This window comes from Benincasa hispida, chromosome 8 (assembly GCF_027475165.1).
Source record: "Benincasa hispida cultivar pf3 chromosome 8, pf3_genome.v1.1, whole genome shotgun sequence".
Classification (NCBI taxonomy): domain Eukaryota; kingdom Viridiplantae; phylum Streptophyta; class Magnoliopsida; order Cucurbitales; family Cucurbitaceae; genus Benincasa; species Benincasa hispida.
The window spans coordinates 38,122,231-38,140,003 of record NC_143485.1 but is presented as its reverse complement, the minus strand read 5'-3'; the positions used below and the strand labels follow the sequence as shown (position 1 = coordinate 38,140,003).

At 31.4% G+C, this 17,773-nt stretch overlaps 2 protein-coding genes across 5 annotated transcripts; both read left to right on the top strand.

The window, feature by feature from the left end:
- Window positions 1–769: 769 nt before the first annotated feature.
- LOC120083059 (benzoyl-CoA reductase subunit C, putative (DUF630 and DUF632)) lies at window positions 770–7,000 on the top strand. Of its 4 annotated transcripts, none has more exons than XM_039038582.2 (7): window positions 824–1,029; window positions 1,157–1,569; window positions 1,893–2,731; window positions 3,872–4,056; window positions 4,758–4,981; window positions 5,438–5,768; window positions 6,464–7,000. In XM_039038582.2, exons 3-7 carry the CDS (start codon window positions 1,924–1,926, stop codon window positions 6,920–6,922), a joined length of 2,007 nt encoding a protein of 668 aa, XP_038894510.1. In that variant the 5' UTR covers window positions 824–1,029; window positions 1,157–1,569; window positions 1,893–1,923; the 3' UTR covers window positions 6,923–7,000. The 4 variants fall into 4 exon arrangements, with proteins under 4 accessions (XP_090172637.1, XP_038894510.1, XP_090172639.1 ...); XM_090316513.1 differs by having other exon boundaries at window positions 889–1,029; window positions 1,157–1,197; XM_090316511.1 differs by having other exon boundaries at window positions 770–1,029; window positions 1,157–2,731.
- Window positions 7,001–12,688: 5,688 nt separating this feature from the next.
- On the top strand, window positions 12,689–15,946 carry LOC120083509 (WAT1-related protein At3g30340-like). The gene is made up of 6 exons (XM_039039285.2): window positions 12,689–13,254; window positions 13,417–13,479; window positions 13,703–13,819; window positions 13,912–14,317; window positions 14,402–14,553; window positions 15,488–15,946. Exons 1-6 carry the CDS (start codon window positions 13,091–13,093, stop codon window positions 15,648–15,650), a joined length of 1,065 nt encoding a protein of 354 aa, XP_038895213.1. The 5' UTR covers window positions 12,689–13,090; the 3' UTR covers window positions 15,651–15,946.
- Window positions 15,947–17,773: the final 1,827 nt, after the last annotated feature.

Below are 17,773 nucleotides of genomic sequence, written 5' to 3'. Positions count from 1 at the left end.
ATTATTTTCTAAATAAATTAGTTGAATTGATATAGTATTTGATCTATCAACTTTAAATAAGAAGTTCGATTTTTTCACCTCACACATTTATTAATTTAATACCTTTTAAAAAATACCAATTATTATGAACGAAGGATTTTAGTTGATTAAAATTAAATTTGTCTTTTAGCTGAACGGAGTGGAGATTCGAGAAAAAAAAAGTTATGAATTGTAATTAAATTTGTTGTCATACAAACTTTGTTGTGTTCGATAACATTTTATTTTTTACTTTTGAAATGTATGTTTCTTTTCTCTCAAATTCTCAATTCTTATTTCTAATTTTGATTAAAGGAAATTGAATTTTTAGTTAGATTCTAAAAACAAAAAGACAAGTTTCTCAATAGGGATGTTCAAATGACTCGACAACTCAAACAATCCAATCCAACTATAAGGGTTGGTTGGATTGAATTTTTTTGTGTTTGTTGAATTGGGTTGGGTCTTGAATAAAAAAAAATTCAGGTTGACTTAACTCAACTCGAATTACATATATATTAATAACATAATACATTTCTTTTAGAAGGGATGAATTGTGATTTTTTAATATTTTTTTTCTTCTATGAATGTTTTCTTTGTTTAAAGTTTGTAATAGATATAATAGATATTCGGTATTTAATATTTAAGTCTCATGAGATTTTAGTTATTAAACATGCATAATATCTAAATATAATTTTTTTTAAAAGAAAATTTAAGTATTTTAAATTAATAAGAACAAGAATTGGCAATCTAATCCACCCTTTTCTGAAACAGTTTAAAAAAATTCTTCATGTTAAAGAAAGAAAGAAACAGAACCGCCATTGATGATGGGTTATGAATAATAGCAATTGGTAGGTGCTAAGTTAAGCTAAGCTCAGCTAAGCCAAACCAATTCATTGGATACTTCTACTTCTCATTTCTCGATTTTCGAGCTTACCCATCATTCTCTCTCTTCTTTCTCATTCTGTAATCTGTAAAAAGGACGAGCCGATAAAGGGAACAGACACTCTCCTTGAGGTACTCATATCCTTCTTTTTCGATGTCTCTCAAAATTTCCCTTTCTGTTTCACAATTTTTTTCTCAGAAACCAACTATGCTTGTCGCATTATCACTTGCCTACGGTTCTTCTTCTTCTTCTGGGCAGGACGGGGGCAGTGGATTCTGCAGCTGACACCTCTTCTACATGTCAGACCCACTCTTCTAATCTTCTTTTTCCACCATATCATCAATTAAAAATAGCTTCTGCGAGACTATTCTGATCCGAGTCTGAGACGTCTTCTTTTGTTTTTTGTTTTTTGTTTTTTTTGTTTTTGTTTTTATTGTTTACATTTGTATTTTTTGACTGCTTTGTTTGTTTGATTGTGAGCTTAATGGGATTTTGAAGCTGTGTGATTCTGGTTATTGTTATTATTATTATTTGTCCTTTTTTGCGGATCCTTGGGCCAATCAAACGCTGTGAATCATAATGCACGGGTTTGAGCATAGAAGATTCGAGTGGAACAGTTAGAGGAGTCGAAGTTTGAAGCTCAGCTGAGAAAAGCATCGTCCGGTTACTTGGTATTCTTTTTCTTTTCATGGATCTTGTAATTTGGGCACTTGGGGTATTGCTGGTTTTGAAATTTTTGTAATGAACTTTGGATTTTAAGCCGTTTGTTTGGGTTTTCGAATCACCTAAACGTGAAAGAGGGAGATTCTGTGGGGGAAGTTGAGTTATTCATACATTGTCAAAGGTACTTGCCCAATTAGAATTTATTGGTAGGGAGTTTTTGGTTTTTGGGGTCTGATCGCATCAGCGTTTCTCCCTAATGATTGTGCTGCTTGAGCTTCTTTCAATTGGGTCTACTATTTCTTCTGCGTTTGTGATTGAAATTCTTTAGCAGATATCTTTTTATTTGCTACTCATTTGGTGAAATGGGTTGTGCTGCCTCAAGTATTGATGAGGAGGAGAGAGTGAAGGCCTGTAGGGAGAGGAAGAAGCTAATGAAACAGTTAATAGGGTTTAGGAAAGAATTTGCAGACTCGCTGCTAGCTTACTTGAGGGCATTGAAAAATACAGGAGCAACCCTTAGACAATTTACCGAGTCTGAAACATTGGAGCTTGAAGGTACTATTTATGGCTTGGCATCGCCTCCATCGCCACCTCCCCCGTTGCCTCCCTCTCCACCCCCACCTCCGCCCTTTAGCCCTGATTTGAGAAAGCATGGAGCTGAAGATGCCCAAAAGGATGAGTTTGCCCAAGAAGAAAGCACTGTTATTGATGAGGATGAGGATGAGGATGAGGATGATCACACCCCATCACCTCCAATCTTGAGCTCATCTTGGGAGTATTGGGATCCTTTTGAGCATTCTGCTGTACATCAACAAAAAAAGAGTGAAATTGTGGGGCCAGTTGAAGAGGAAAATTGGGCAGAGACTAGAAGTGAATTTGAGGAAGAGGTTAAGGAGGAGGAAACTGTAGAAGATGTTGTGAATCCAGTACCTAAGAGTCTAGAGCAAGGGGAATTGATAAGTTGTATTTCTTCTACGAGTTGCTTGCATATGAAGGTGGCTACAGACATGGGCATGATATCATGGAAAAATAAGAAAACCTTGGGAGCTGTGGTCAAGGAACTCGATGAGTATTTTCTTAAAGCATCAGGCGGCATAAAGGAAATAGCAGTGCTCATTGATATCAGTGTTGGAAACGGTTTTCAGACACATAATTTCAGGGAAAACAAGAGTAAATACTCTCTTTCTTTATCCACTTATTTGCCCCTTTGTGCAGTTTATCTCATTTTTAGCTTTCATATTTGAGTTTCTTAGAAACTGTAGAAAAGTTAATCCTTTCTTTTTCCAAAATAATCACTAATTGGTATGGTTTCATTTCTTCCTTATGATTGTTTCATGGAACTTATTTGATGATGTTAATATTGAGCATACTACTTATGCATCCCTCTTGCAATTGTAGTCAATGCCTTTCAATGTATTTGTTATTAACCCTGAAAGCATTCAACACTACTCGATTTTGTTATGCCGATGTTTTTTTTTATTTTAATCTCTTTTGAGTTTGTTATGCTAATGTTTGTTAGTTTGTGGTCGAGGTCCCAATCAACTTCCTAGGCTATTTTAGGGTTGACATTTTTCACATTTATTTCTTGGATGTCGCATTTTTTTTCTTGTTTATGAGATCTTCCATTACTAATTTGGTAGAAACTTTAACAAATATCTAATAAATCTTTAAAATTTCAATTCAGTGTCTAATAGGTATTTAGATCAGTGAGCTATTAATATTATGTTCAATATATTTTTTACCTTTTAATAATGTCTCACCAATCAAGAACCTTGACACAAAATTGAAAGTTTGTGATTTTATTAGATATTTTATGAATTTCATTACTTATTAGACACAATGAAAGTTTAAACACCTTTTAGATACTTTTTAAGTTATCTGTCGGGACATAACTCTAAAAGAAGACCGAACTTGTAATCTAATTTATTACGATCTTTCATCATGTATATGCACTATCAAGCCATCATTTTTTTTTTTTGGGGTAAATCCATGTCATCGATGAATCTTTTAGGTGCAAATCCTCTAAGACTTGTTCTGCTGGTGGAATTAGGTCAATGATAATTCCGAGTTGCCCCGTTTTAAAACATTCTCTTCGACTGGACAATCATTTTGTTCAACTTTAACTGCATTTTTCGTTATTTTGTTATTTTCCGCATACGACTTGGAAGTTTGTTTCTTGGTTAAAGAAAAGGGAAATATCGTATTTTCTAAAGCTTTATTAATTTAATTCATCATCACCATCAGGCATGTTTCAGTTCCCATTACTTTTCCGCAAATCCCTTGAGCAATTATTTATACTATCATTTACAGGGAAGAGAAGCAATTCTGCTAAAGTCTTCAATGCATTATCAAGGAGGTGGTCATCTAATTCACTTCAGTTTACAACAGTTGCCGTTGAGTTTCTTGGTCCCAATGAACCATGCCGGCCTGGAGCTCACTGCATCACCCTAAAAAAACTTTATGCAGCAGAGCAAAGACTTCAACAAGACATTAAGGTTAAAAAAAAAAAAAAAATACAAGAATTGTGCTGATATAAACTGGTGTGCAAAATCTCAGAATATATGTTTTGTTTGTCTTGTCAGTCGTCATTGCTATAATGTACAGCATGCTTGAGAAGGTTAAATGGCTAAGCGCAGTTTAGTGTAGACTTGAAAAGCTCACTTTAGTTTGAGTTCACAGGACCAGTACCTTACTTTGCTGGGAAGTCTTGTAGAAAATTGAAGCAACTGTTTTCATTCATTGATATATTTTATTTGAACTGGTGTTTCTGAACTGGAACCTACTGGCTACTGCAATGTCATGTATAGACTTCATTGCTATTTAACTGTTCCTTTTCTTTTAGATTGTTATTGAAGACTGTAACTTACGGTAGTATGAAATGATGGCAATTCAATGGAGTTTTAATTGAAATATTAATACTGGTAGTTGTTATTCACTGACTGTTGAATTTTATATATATCTTTTGTAATGTTGATTGTGTATTATGTGTATTTATCATTTATATTTGTAATTTTTTTTCTTATTGATAGTTTTTATTCTATATAAGAGGATGTAGTATTTGATTCAGAAAATAGAAGAAATACAGTTATTTCATTTCTTCTCAAATTTAAGTACGATGATTTGCTTATGATTCTTTTTCCAAGTTTTATTGAGATTTTTTTGTTCTTGTTTCTTATAAATTTTTCATAATTTATAGGAAGAAGAAAGTACCAATCTAGAGCATGAAAAGAAAGCTTCACTACTGCAAAAACAAGAGGACGAACACTATGATTGGACCAAAACTGAGAAAACTCGCCTGACTGTTGAGGGCTTGGAGTCTGACATAATACGTCTGCGGCAAGCTATAGGTGAACGTTGTGCTTCTATATTGGCGCTAATGGATGAGGAACTGTATCCACAACTGGTTGCTTTAACTTCGGGGTAAATGCACACATCTTTCATTTGAGTCCTGGCGATTAAAATTTACCTTCCTTTATATGCATATTACAGGGATATTCAACTGTGCCACTTTCTGAATGAATATGAACGAAGATAGATTTCTTGTTCTCCTCGGTTTTCCTACTGTGATTCTTTCCCCACCCCCCCCTCACTATCTGATATCGGTGACTTGGCTGCTTGCATCTATTCTCCCCACTAAATGATTTCATCCTCATTCATTCTGCCCTGTTAAGGGAGTTGGATACTTTTTAGACTGCATATCTGTCGTGAGCCAAACCTGCTTAAGAACAATTGCACAAATTTTGCAGAAGCCATACTCAAGCTAAAATAATCTCTCTGCTTTTGGCCTTTTTTGCAAAGATCTGTGTTCTCATGTAAATTGAGTCTCATAATTATTTGTCATCGTCCTTTTTCATTTTCTGTTTCAATTTTGTGCAGGTTATTGCACATGTGGAAGATGATGTCTGAATGTCATCAAGTTCAGAATCAGATCTCCCAGCAGTTGAACCATCAGATTAACAACCATGATATAGATCTAAGTACAGATTACCATCGCCAGGCCACAGCTCAGCTTGCGGCTGAGATAACTGTCTGGTACAGCAGTTTCTGCAATCTCGTAAAATACCAACGAGAGTACGTAAAAGCCCTATGTAGGTGGACTCAACTTACTGACTTCCTTGTCGATCATGATAGACAGAGTGTTTGTGCATCTGTGGTTCTTAACCTCTGCGAAAAATGGCAGAATGCCCTTGAAAGATTACCTGACAAGGTACTTAGTGTAATTTTTTGTTTGTGAATACTTTGACCTTGTTCTGATGATTAAAGGTGTGGCTCAATGGAGAATGTAGTCATGGCAAATGTTGATCTTTTAGATCAAATTTCGTTAAAAAATATCCTAATTAAGCTTATCGTTTTAGAATGTTACATCACACCTGGGTAGGAAATTAGAAATCGCATTATCTTAGAAGATGTAGATATGCTTTTAAATGCTAAACCATGCTCACTTTGGCTGTAATTGAGCATATTTTAAATTTATCTTTGTTTGAAGATAAGATGCTTCTTTGAGAAATCATACTTTATATTATTCTGCATGTCTAATCGTGGGCTGAAAGATTGTAATCTTCTTTTATCTTTCTTTAACCATTAATTATTTATTAACTTATATTATACTGTGTTTTGGTTGGTTCTCCTTTGTTGTGGGCTTCCTTCTGTATTATTCACTTGCGTGTATTATTTGCCATTACAGACAGATGTAATTGGTGGATTTCTACTCACCAAGTGAATGTTTTGCTTCTGCCACCATTAATTACTTGAAAGACATTGAAAATTGGGCTACTTTAAGTAGGTTTTGTGTATTTTTCCCCTTTACTTGGCATGAAAACCATCAAACTTGTATTCCCCTCCTTTCCTCCTATTGTGTTATTCACTCTATTCCCTCCCTGTCTTTCCCTGTCTTTCTTACAGGCAGCTTCAGAGGCCATCAAGAATCTCTTGTCAGCCATAAACTCCCTACTACTCCAGCAAGTGGAGGAACAAAACCTCCAAAGGAAATACGAAAAGCTGGATAAGAGACTTCAAAAAGAGATGCACTCATTGGCAGAGATGGAAAAGAAACTAGGGGGAAGCTCTCTGTCTGAAGATGGAAATGACAATTTGAGCCCCAAGAATCCTTTGATGCTAAAGCGTGCAAAAACTGATGCCTTGAAGAAACTTGTCGATACCGAGAAGGCCAAATATCTGAACTCCGTCCAGGTTAGCCGAGCCATGACTTTAAACCATCTGAAAACAGGCCTCCCCAATGTTTTTCAGGCGCTTATGGGATTTGCTAGTTTCTCTGTACAGGCTATGGAGTCTGTTTGTAGTAATAATGTTACACCACCCCAGGAATGTTGTGATGATGCAACAGTGAGCTGTACTAACTGAGTTTGTTAGCATTTTGGGATGGTAATGGCCCCATAGAACATGTTTCTATCAACAGAATTTTACTTTCTCTGCAGAAAATTTCCTTTTTTTTTTTTTTTTTTGTTAGATGTCAGTTTAATCATCATATCAATACATGAAGTCTAGATTTATACCAAGTAATGAAAAATTTTCTGCAGATAAGGTTTATCGAGTCCTTGGTTTGATTGGGGACAGGTTTTTTCACAACCTGCCTCTGACATTATCAGACTTGATGAAATAATCAACTTTCACCTGTTATATTATAACTTTTCCCGCAAATTGCGTCCTTCAAGCATTTCAAGTAAGAGTGTTAAAAAATCCGATAACCTGAAAAAACCAATCAACCCAACCCAACTCGTTCGGTTTGGATTGGGTTATGAATTCTTTTGGGTTGGGTTGGGTTCAAATAAATAAAAATTTTATGGGTTGGGTTAGTTCATGGGTCACCTAAAATAACTCAAACCAACCCGAACTTATTATTAACTTTATAATATATTTTTTTTTTTTTTGCTTATGTACAATTAGATATGCATATATTTATTTTAGTTTTTTTTTTTTTTAAATTTTATCAGTTTTTTGGATAATTTATTCTTCAATAATTCTTAAAAATAGTTTTTTTTTTTGCACTTTGAAGAAAGATTGTACATTTTATAAATTGAAATTGAGTTGTTAATCTTAATTCATATATGAAAATAGTTAAATCGAACTTTTACATATTAACATTTTACTTACTTTTATAAAAAAAATTTAAATAAATGACCCGAGTAACCTGAACTAACCCTGGTTGGGTTGGGTTGGATTCCTTTTTTAGTGAGATTTATTTAGGTTGAAAAAATTTACAATTCAAATAATCAGGTTAGGTCTAAAAAGTCCTTTAATCTAACCCAACCCACGAACACCCTTAATTTTAGGAGTGACATTTTGAAGTTTCACCATTTTAGAGGTCATGTCCAAATTAAAGTCAATGAAATTAGGACCATTCAAATGGAGTATTTTTTGAAAATAAGATTGGACGACTATGGTTTTATCATCCCATTACTTTTAACACTTTCTTTCCCTTGAAACTTACTAAATATGATAGTGGTAGTGGTTCCAAAAAAATCTTCCATAGAAGTTGATTGGATTTTTTTTTAATTTTTTTTAATTAATTAATTAATTAATTTTGAGACTAATAATGAAACAGACAACCAAAGTCAAACTACCATCTCATTTTCTCATTAAGCTTTTGGGTAAATCAATGATTTAACATGATATCACTTATCATATCAAGTAGTCCAATAGGTCTTATGGTTTCGATGTCATTTTCTCTCCAATTAAAATTAATTTCTACTTGTTAGATTTTTTAGATATTTCAAGCCCACAAGCGAGAGGAGTGTCAGATGATAATATTAAATTTGCTTTCATCCATCAGTTTACGCTTTTGGGTTGATCGGTGATTTAAGAAGGGGGAGAAATACTAAAAAAAAAAAAGATATCTTTTTAGATCAAATAATGACTGTAAGAGGAAACTAAAGTTGTAATAGCATTGGGAGATTTGTTCTCTTTAAGAATGTGACAAAAATAAAAAATGTTAATAAGGTTTTCAACGAAAATAATATCTTCTACGAGGATTTCAATTTTAGCAAGTAAGGAGTCCTTCCATGTAAGATGATTGGACAAATTTTTTGAGTTCATCCATATAAATTTTGTCCAAGTTCAATCAGCTTAGATATGAATCCAACTTCAAAGTGTAAAATTTACCTCCAATACTTAAACTTCTGTTCAAAAAAGAAAATGAAAAAAAAAAAAAAAAAAAAGAATTTATGGGCATCAATGGTGAAATGTCATTAGAGGCAACATTTGGGGGAATGGATTTTCTTTGACTTCATTGATTTGAAGAAAATCCATGGGGAGTGTGATCATTTTGTTCTGATTTACAAGGTGTGGTTCTAATAAAATCACATTTGCCATCAATCAGCATATAATATTGACAATCACTCTCTCCCTAGAGGCTTTGGGAGACAGTTCTTAGTGCTTGTGGGAAAGGTGACATGTATTCTTCAATTCTCTGTTACCAAATAATTATACTCCAAATTCAATGTTTCAACCAATAATTTGAGGGAAAACTCAAGGACAAACCTTTTATAATCATATTGAAAATCCTTTTGCAGAATCCTAGCAATAAAACATAGGTCAATTGGGAAGTCTGCTGCTGTGTATTGATGGTGTTTCTTGACTTAGTTGAAGCTAGTGTGTTAAAGTGAGACGTTGGGATAAAGATTGGATTTGTTTAGTCGTTGAATCTACAATATAAGAAATTTATAAATTATGAAGTTCATGTTTTCTAGTCGTGGAATTCAAGGATTTCTTAAACTATACGAAGGGTGTAATTAACATCTCTAATAATGTTTGACGAGAAAATGCGAGAATTCATTACACATTTAATACACTAAAGACTAATAAACTCTTATACATATATACTATAACTATTTTCACCTCTTCCAGCTCCTACCCCTTGGGTCAAACATCCTATGTTTTAAGTTCATCTCTTTTATTTGAAAACATGTTCTTTTCGTTTGGTAAGATTTTATTTTTAGTTTTGTTGAAAATGAGTGTTAGAAATACATTGAAATATTAGTCAAATTTCAAAACCCACAAATGTTGATTTTTTTGAAAATTATTGTACTTGTTTTCTGACAATTGCTTAATCGTGGTCGTTATCATTCTGAAGGTATATTTGAGTTTGTAGAATGTGACAGAATTTGAAAATATTTTTAGAAATAAGATGAGCAAAAAAATGTATAGGTTGAATATATAAGTAGTGTTTTTATGTTTCATTTTTAAAAATACAAAACAAGAAATTAAATTCTTAATTGAAAACAATTTTGTTTATTGGTTTTTCTAAATTTTTAATTTTTTTAATTTTTTTTGTTTTCTCACACTTTCTTCACTATGATCTTTCATCTCTCTTATATAAAACCGAGCTCTTAATCAAATTCAAAAAATAAAACACAAGTTTTTAAAAACTACGATATTGTTTAGTAACCATTTTTTTTATATATTTTTTTGAAAATTAAGCCTATTGACACTGGTTCTACCTCCAAATTTATTTCTTTGTTATCTACTTTTTACCAATGGTTTAAAAAGCCAAGCCAAATTTTGAGAACTAAAAAAAGTAGCTTTAAAAAAAATTTCTTTGTTTTTGAAATTTGGCTAAGAATCCAACTATTTTATTTAAAAAAAATGCAAATTATTATAAGAAATTGGATGAAATATGCTTAATTTTAAAAAAAAAACAAAAGGGTATCAAACGGGGCCTACATTTTTTAGTTTTTAAAACTTTGGTTTAAATTTTGAAAACATTTGTAGATAACAAAACAAATAGACTTATAAGTGAAAGTAGTATTATAAACTTAATTTAAAAAAAAAAAAAATCTAAAAACCAAGTGGTTATTAAACAATACCTAAATTGTTGTCAAATGGACCATTGATTCTTAGGTTAAAATTTCAATAGTCTTAAACGAAAAATGAGGGATGCATGTAATAAAGGTAAGTGTATCAAGTAGATGAATTTTTTACCATATAAATTTAACATCGGTTAAAGTTTTGCACTTTCATCTGAATTGATTTCAATCAACTCGATTTCAACTTAAGAACTTGATTTACACATTTATAAGAGTACAAGAACTAAATCAAGTATACAAATTAAATGTTATCAAAGTAAAAAATTAAAAAGAAAAAATAAAAAACATAGTTTAGCCCTATCATTAAACTACTCTTTCTTTTTCTTAAAGAAAAAAAAAAAGAGAAAAAGAAAAAAAAAGAAGAAAAGTTTTTAGAACTTTTATCAAAAGTAAGTTTTAACTTTTAAGCTTAGTATTACTTTCAAAGTTAAAAAGCTCTTCACCATAATGGTTTAGGTTCGTTATTCTTTTGAACACTAAGAAGCTGGACTATATTTCCATTAAAGCACAACTTTGTCAACTGCTTCTGCAATATACTTTATGGGGAGTGCCTTCAAGAATAAAAAATTAGAATTAGATGCATTAATTTTGTAACCACCAAATATTTTATTACACCCCCATTAAGGTAATATAATATATAATACTTTGTCCGATCTCATAAAACCATGAATGCTTTTCATTGAAACTCTTATTGACAAAACTTCATATGATTTGTCGAGTGCAATCAACAAGATTTTTTTTCAACAATTAGAAAGTGGAGAATTGAATTATCAACCTTTAAAATGATAATTGATGTTTTCATCTACTAAATTATGCTTATATTGACACAATTAACAAGATTATGAATACTGACAAAGGATGTGTTATGAAATCAACAATCAAAGAAAAACAGAAAATGTAAACAGTAAAGAAATTGATACAAAGATTTACGTGGTTTACTAACAATGTGTTAGCTACGTTATGGGCAGAGGGAGAGAGCAACTTCATTATTAAAGAGAAATATCATATTACATATTACATAGATACTATTAGAGTTAGAGAGTTTATATATAACATGTTTATTTAAATTCTAAGATCAAAATCGTAAATAACACAATTCAAAGAAACCTCATGCATGGTCATCTGAATTTCATCCATCTAGGATTTCTCATGTTGTTCTCTCTAGAAAAACTGGTTTTCTTGTAATTAGGATTCATGTTTACATAATATTGTTCATGAAGTTTGAGGAAACATTCATACTTCAAAAGCACCCTAGTTTCTCAAAGAGAGAGAGTTTGAGCAAAGCAGACCAATAATTGCTTAAACTTACAACAACTGATTCTATTTGATCAACTCATACTCATACATAAATCAAAGACTTTCATACAAAGTTGAGATATGTCCATGTGACGATCGAGCAAATCGTTAACGAAATACCATATCTTGAAACCCGCCTTTGCTGCCGTCCCGATCACGTTTCAAGTATTTGAAAGGTTCATGAAAATACATAATGATATGTATGTTGCTTTATGTTTCAGGTGTGGATCTTGTAGAAGCCTTGTCATAAGAACTGCAAAATCATAATAGTTTATTTGGAAAGTTCATTTTAAGCACAAATAATTACAGGACCAACCATTCAACTTTGCCTCATGTCACTTCATAATTTAAGTGCAGGGCACACATTTGACTTTTGAGCCATATATGGAACTAGAGGCAATCATTCTAACCTAAGAAGCATAAATATTTCAGTTTGGGTTATGTATCCATGCTCGATAATGCTCATACACTCATAACACTTGCCGAACATGTATTAGGCACTACTTTGACATATCTGACCTCTAGTTCTTATTATAGGGATTGGACCTCCGACTTTTAAGGAAGAAGGCCATGTCAATTAGTATTGAGCTAAGCTCATTTTAACATGTCAAATAGTAGTTATCTAAAGTGAATATGGATCTAACGTTTGTTAGTCATGGATCAAACACTTGTATCTTTATCATGTGTGCATTCTTGATTTAAAAAAAAAGGACATATTATCATGTTCCTTATCTGTCTTATACGTGTCTTGTGTCTATATTTGTGCTTCTTAGATTCTCACCTGTCACTACCTATTTGAATGACATGTATTCAAAAGAAAACGATTGTGGGGTTTCAATTTTCAAGTTCTTGTTGAAACCACTAAGCCCGTTTGGAGTGCATATATCAGATCCACCAAGCATCCATTACTTTCTTTGTGACTATACATCTTTTTGTGAGATTTGACACGTTGTTCCTCAAGTGCCATGGAATTAGGTAATAAATGGGAGAGGATTTTTATATTGTTTCTAAGGCAAAATATTTGATTCCAAGATATTAGACAGGGTTTCTAGGCTGTAGTTACCCCAGCTTTCTCCATCTCCCTCAAACTCTCCAAAGATGCTCAACACTATTGACTAACAAGAAGGGCATCATGAGATTATACCAATCTTTCCGATATCGGTGCTTATATTCGAACATCAGCGTCGTGACGATTCATTTGTGACTGTTAAAGGTTCCAAAGAAAGGAAGCAGACACAAAAATGAAAAAAAACAACATTAAGATCTGAAATCTGATACAAGTTGCATTATTGTTTTAAATCATTTCCATTTCCCTATCAGGCAAAAGGCTAAGCTTATATATATGTGTGTGTGTTTTCACTACTAAAATCATATTTTACAAGTCTGTGGGCAGGCATCATATTGTAGAAAAATGAAGCCTGTTGTGGTAATGCTTTCAATAAATCTTGCACTTGCTGGTGTGAACATACTACTTAAGGAGATTCTTAATGAAGGGATCAGTCAGCTACTCATTGTCGTGTATCGGCAAACCATTTCCTCGCTTTTCTTGTTACCAATTGCTTATTTTTGGGAAAGGTGAAATCATCTTGACTTCTTGAAAATTTAGTTAATATTGGTTCCCTCACCAGACTAGAGCCTGCACTTTCCTTCTTACTAGTCCAAGTTTTGCTTTGTTGTGTGAAAATGTTTTAAATGCTGCAAAACTATAAAGAGTTCTCTTTTCTGGTGAAAATGCAGGAAAACTAGACCTCAGCTTACAGTCTACATCTTATTTCTCCTTTTCATCAGCTCCTTGCTTGGGTTAGTATAGACATCAGCACTTTTAGGACTAATAATTAAGTGTATAGCAACATTTTTAAAGAATTGCAAATATAGTAAAATCATTACGGATAGATTTTGCTATATCTACAAATTCTTTTGCATTGTGTTATATCTGTTGATATTGCTATGTTTGCAACTACCCTCTTAATGTTATGATGTTGTTTTAGTCGGTAAGAAACTTGGAAGTGATGTGCTAATGCAGGTTAACACTAACACTATACCTATTCCTAATTGGTCTACACATCACATCTGCAACTTTCTCTTGTGCATTTCTCAACCTAGTGCCCGTAAACACGTTCATTCTAGCCGTATTGTTCCGGTACGTGCCGAAAGAACCTACAGTTAATTTTCTTTCCTAATGTTGATTGAAATGTTGTGATGATAGTAACTTTGGTTTCAAAATATTTCTAGTATGGAAAAAGTGGATATGAAAAGAAGGGGTGGAAGAGCCAAAGTGCTAGGGACTCTGGTGTGCATTTCAGGAAACTTAATTTTGATTCTTTACAAAGGAATGCCACTGACGAGCCCGGGATCGGCAACCGGGAAACTGAACGGAGCTGGTGCAACGGTTGAAGCTGAAACACCAGGAAAATGGTTAATAGGTTCATTGGTTTTGACTGCAGGCTGCTTTATGTGGTCATCTTGGTTCCTTATGCAATCAAGAGTTGGGGAAGTTTGTCCATGTCAATATTCTAGTACTTGTATTATGTCCTTTTTCAGTGCCATTCAATCAGCTGTTTTGCACTTGATTATAGACAGGAAGAACTCTTTGTTCATTGTGAAAGGGAAGTTTGCTATCTTAAGTCTCGTATATGCTGTAAGTATGAGTTTGTAAGTTAAGTTGCTACTTTGTTGCCAAAATTTGTTTGAAATTTGATGATTTTGTGATGGGTTTTAACAGGGATCAGTGGGTTCAGGGTTGTGTTATGTGGGGATGTCTTGGTGTGTAAAGCAAAAAGGGCCAGTTTTTACAGCTGCTTTTACCCCTTTTATGGAGATTTTTGCTGCCATATTTGATTTCTTCATCTTACATGAACAGATTCACCTAGGAAGGTCTGCCTTCTTTCTCTCCTCTTTTTTCCATTCTATTTCTTGATCAAGACTGGGAAAATGTTTTTAATTTTGTTCTCTTCAAGGAATGATAAAAAATAATAATAATAATAATAACAACACACACTTAACAAACACAAATTGTGTCAAGACAATGACACTCCCTCCTATATCTAAGTATCCGTTTGATAACCATTTCGGTCTTATTTAATTTTTAGTTTTGGTTTTTGATTTTTAAAATTTAAATCTATTTCCTTTCAATTTCTTACATTATTTTACAAATTTTTTAAGTAAAAAAGTGGAATTCTTAATTAAATTCTAAAAATAAAAACAAGTTTTTGAAACATATATATATTTTTTAGTTTTCAAAATTTAACTTGGTTTTTGAAACCATTGAAAAAAAGTGATAACAATACAAGAAATTTAGAGATAAAAGTGATTTTCATAGAGTTAATTTAAAAAACTATAAATTGATTAAAACCAAATGGTTAAGCCTTTATTTTTTGCTTTTGTTTTTGTTTTTTTTAATTTTAAATTTTAAAGTTTAAATTAAATCCATTTCTTACCATGTTTTACATCTTTTTTTAAGTGTACAAGAGTTGAATTCTGACCCAAATTCCAAAAACATAAACAATTTTTAAAAACTATTTTTTTTTAATTTTCAAATATTGGCTTGGTTTTAAAAAACGTAAAAAATCAATAACAAATCAAAATATGTAGAGATAGAATGAATGTTGATAGACTTAATTTTTATAAATAGAAAACCAAAAACTACATTCTCGTATCAACATCTAAAATAATACAAGGAAGATAAATTTTGTTTCTAAAAAGTAAGCTGGTTTTATGCTTAAAAGATCAAAATTAAAACTTTGATAGAATTCTTTACTATTATTTTTTTAAAAAAAATGCTGAAAAATGTGAGGTTGTGATATGGCAGTGTTGTGGGGTCAGTGTTGATCATAAGTGGAATGTACATTCTTCTTTGGGGTAAAGATAGAGATGCAAAGGAGTGTATATTAAAGCAAACTATATCAGTGGAAGAAGGCTATCATAATTCAAACATGCCATCAACAAATGCAGATGCATTGGAGCACAAATAATTTTTTTTTTAAATAGTTTTATGGAGAATTGCAAATATACCAAGTCCAAAAATTATTAGATATAGTATAATATAAAAGAATTTGCAGTTATAGTAAAATTTAGATTCAGTTCTTGGAATCTATCAGTGATAGTAGTTTATCAACGATAAGTTTATCGTTATTAGGAATCTATTAACAATAGAGTCTATCGTGGATAGATTTTGTTATATTTGCCGAATAGATTTTGTTATATTTGCAATTTTTTTAAATGTTGCTATACACTTTATTATTAGCCATAAAAGTGTTACTTATTATAATTATCCTTTTTTTTTTGTTGCTACCATAATTTTAGATGAACATGTGGTGGGTGACTTAAATAATACAATATAACCTCGAATGTTTAAGGATAACTCAACTAATCAAGATAATATAAACATCTCTTTTTAGATTATCAGGGTATGACCACTAAACTAAATTGTTTGAACTTTTTAAATGGAAAAAATTAATAATAATTGCATGAACTTTTGCTAAAATGTATTCTAGAAAAACATTATTATTTAATTCAAATAATGAGATAGAAATTTGAACTATGTTTAAATATGTATTTGATTTCATCGTTGTGATCTTCTAAATTTTATAATTTCTAAAATTATATACAATATAGTTGTGGAGTAAATGAATAAATAATAGAGAAATACAATCACATATTTTAAAATTTTATTTTATCATATACTATTTTTTAAAAGAGCAATGATTAGATATAATGTAGACTAGCTAATCTGATGCTCCCCTCTTATTTATATAAAAAAAAATTATTTAAAAAAAGAATATGGCACATTTCTATTGGATGCTACCTAGATTACACAAAAAAATGGTTGCACCCTACCACTTATTAGAAAATACAATTTTATATATCAATTCACCAAAATTTATCCTTTTTTCAAATAAATTATTGGAAATGCAGTTATACATTTCAATCAACCTAGTCGCAACCATTAAAGTAAAATATTACACCTTTCTCAAAATAAAATAAAAAAGAAGAAAAAAGAGTAACATATTACATCATTAACTTGTTTGGTATAATAAAAATAACTTATCATAGAATTTAGAAAATTGTACCAACCAACTTTGAACTATGAAGTTTGTTATAATTGCATATATACTTTAATTTGATCAATCACTCCCTATAAATATGGAATTTGTTACAATTAAATTCAGGTATTTTTAATTTGTTCAACTACACATATAGTATGTTAAGCATTACAGTTAACCCTTTATGCAAATATATCCGTAAAATTGAAAGTGTGTGCTAAAATTTGATATTATTCAGGTCAAATCTGTGCAAATTTTAACTACATTAATCAACCAAATATACGATTTGGTTAATTACTAAAGTAACATCCGGTGAAATTGAAAGTTCTAAAAGAAAATTGATCAAATGCATCAAATTATAATGTTAAAATCAAACTTGAAAATTTTAATTAAATGGTATTTAAAAAATATATAGATTAAAATATCATTTTGGTCCCTAAACTTTGAAGCCGGTTCAATTTGAGTCCTTCAATTATCTATTTTTGGTCCATGTACTTTCAATCAATCGTAAATTTAGTCCGTTTAATTTAACTTTTTCCAAAATTGATTAAATAATAATAACAACAACAACAACAATAATAATTTTCTTGCAAGGAAATACAATATCAAAAGTTATAGTAACATGCTAATAAATAACAAAAAGTTTTTTTTATTTTATTTTATTATTATTATTTTTTTAAAAAAAAACAACATTAAACTATTAGTGAGGACTAAATTTTAGATTGATTGAAAGTAAAAGGATTCAAACTAAGCAATCAAAAGTATATGGACGAAAATTGAATAAACTTCTAGATCAAATGGTATATTAACCTAATATATATTTAGAATTTAAGAAGAGGTCAAGGTCAAACTTCGATGCATATTAAAGGAATGAAATATTGACATACCAGAAATTGATGGGTGCGACATCAATATTAATAATCACCCGAAATAAAGGATTAAATATTGATGTCGATGATATTGAGATTTCAATTTTTATGGATATATTGACATCAGTACAAATAGAGAGATTGATTACAATACATGGTTGGGATTGATGTCCTAATTCTCCT

Excerpts from the sequence above, each read along its gene's own strand:
- LOC120083509 (XM_039039285.2), top strand. The coding sequence starts at position 13,091 with ATGAAGCCTGTTGTGGTAATGCTTTCAATAAATCTTGCACTTGCTGGT. Across the intron at positions 13,255-13,416 it reads ATTGCTTATTTTTGGGAAAG|GAAAACTAGACCTCAGCTTA; the intron begins GTGAAATCATCT and ends GTGAAAATGCAG. Across the intron at positions 14,554-15,487 it reads GAACAGATTCACCTAGGAAG|TGTTGTGGGGTCAGTGTTGA; the intron begins GTCTGCCTTCTT and ends GTGATATGGCAG.
- LOC120083059 (XM_090316511.1), top strand. The coding sequence starts at position 1,924 with ATGGGTTGTGCTGCCTCAAGTATTGATGAGGAGGAGAGAGTGAAGGCC. Across the intron at positions 2,732-3,871 it reads TAATTTCAGGGAAAACAAGA|GGAAGAGAAGCAATTCTGCT; the intron begins GTAAATACTCTC and ends TATCATTTACAG. Across the intron at positions 4,057-4,757 it reads GACTTCAACAAGACATTAAG|GAAGAAGAAAGTACCAATCT; the intron begins GTTAAAAAAAAA and ends CATAATTTATAG.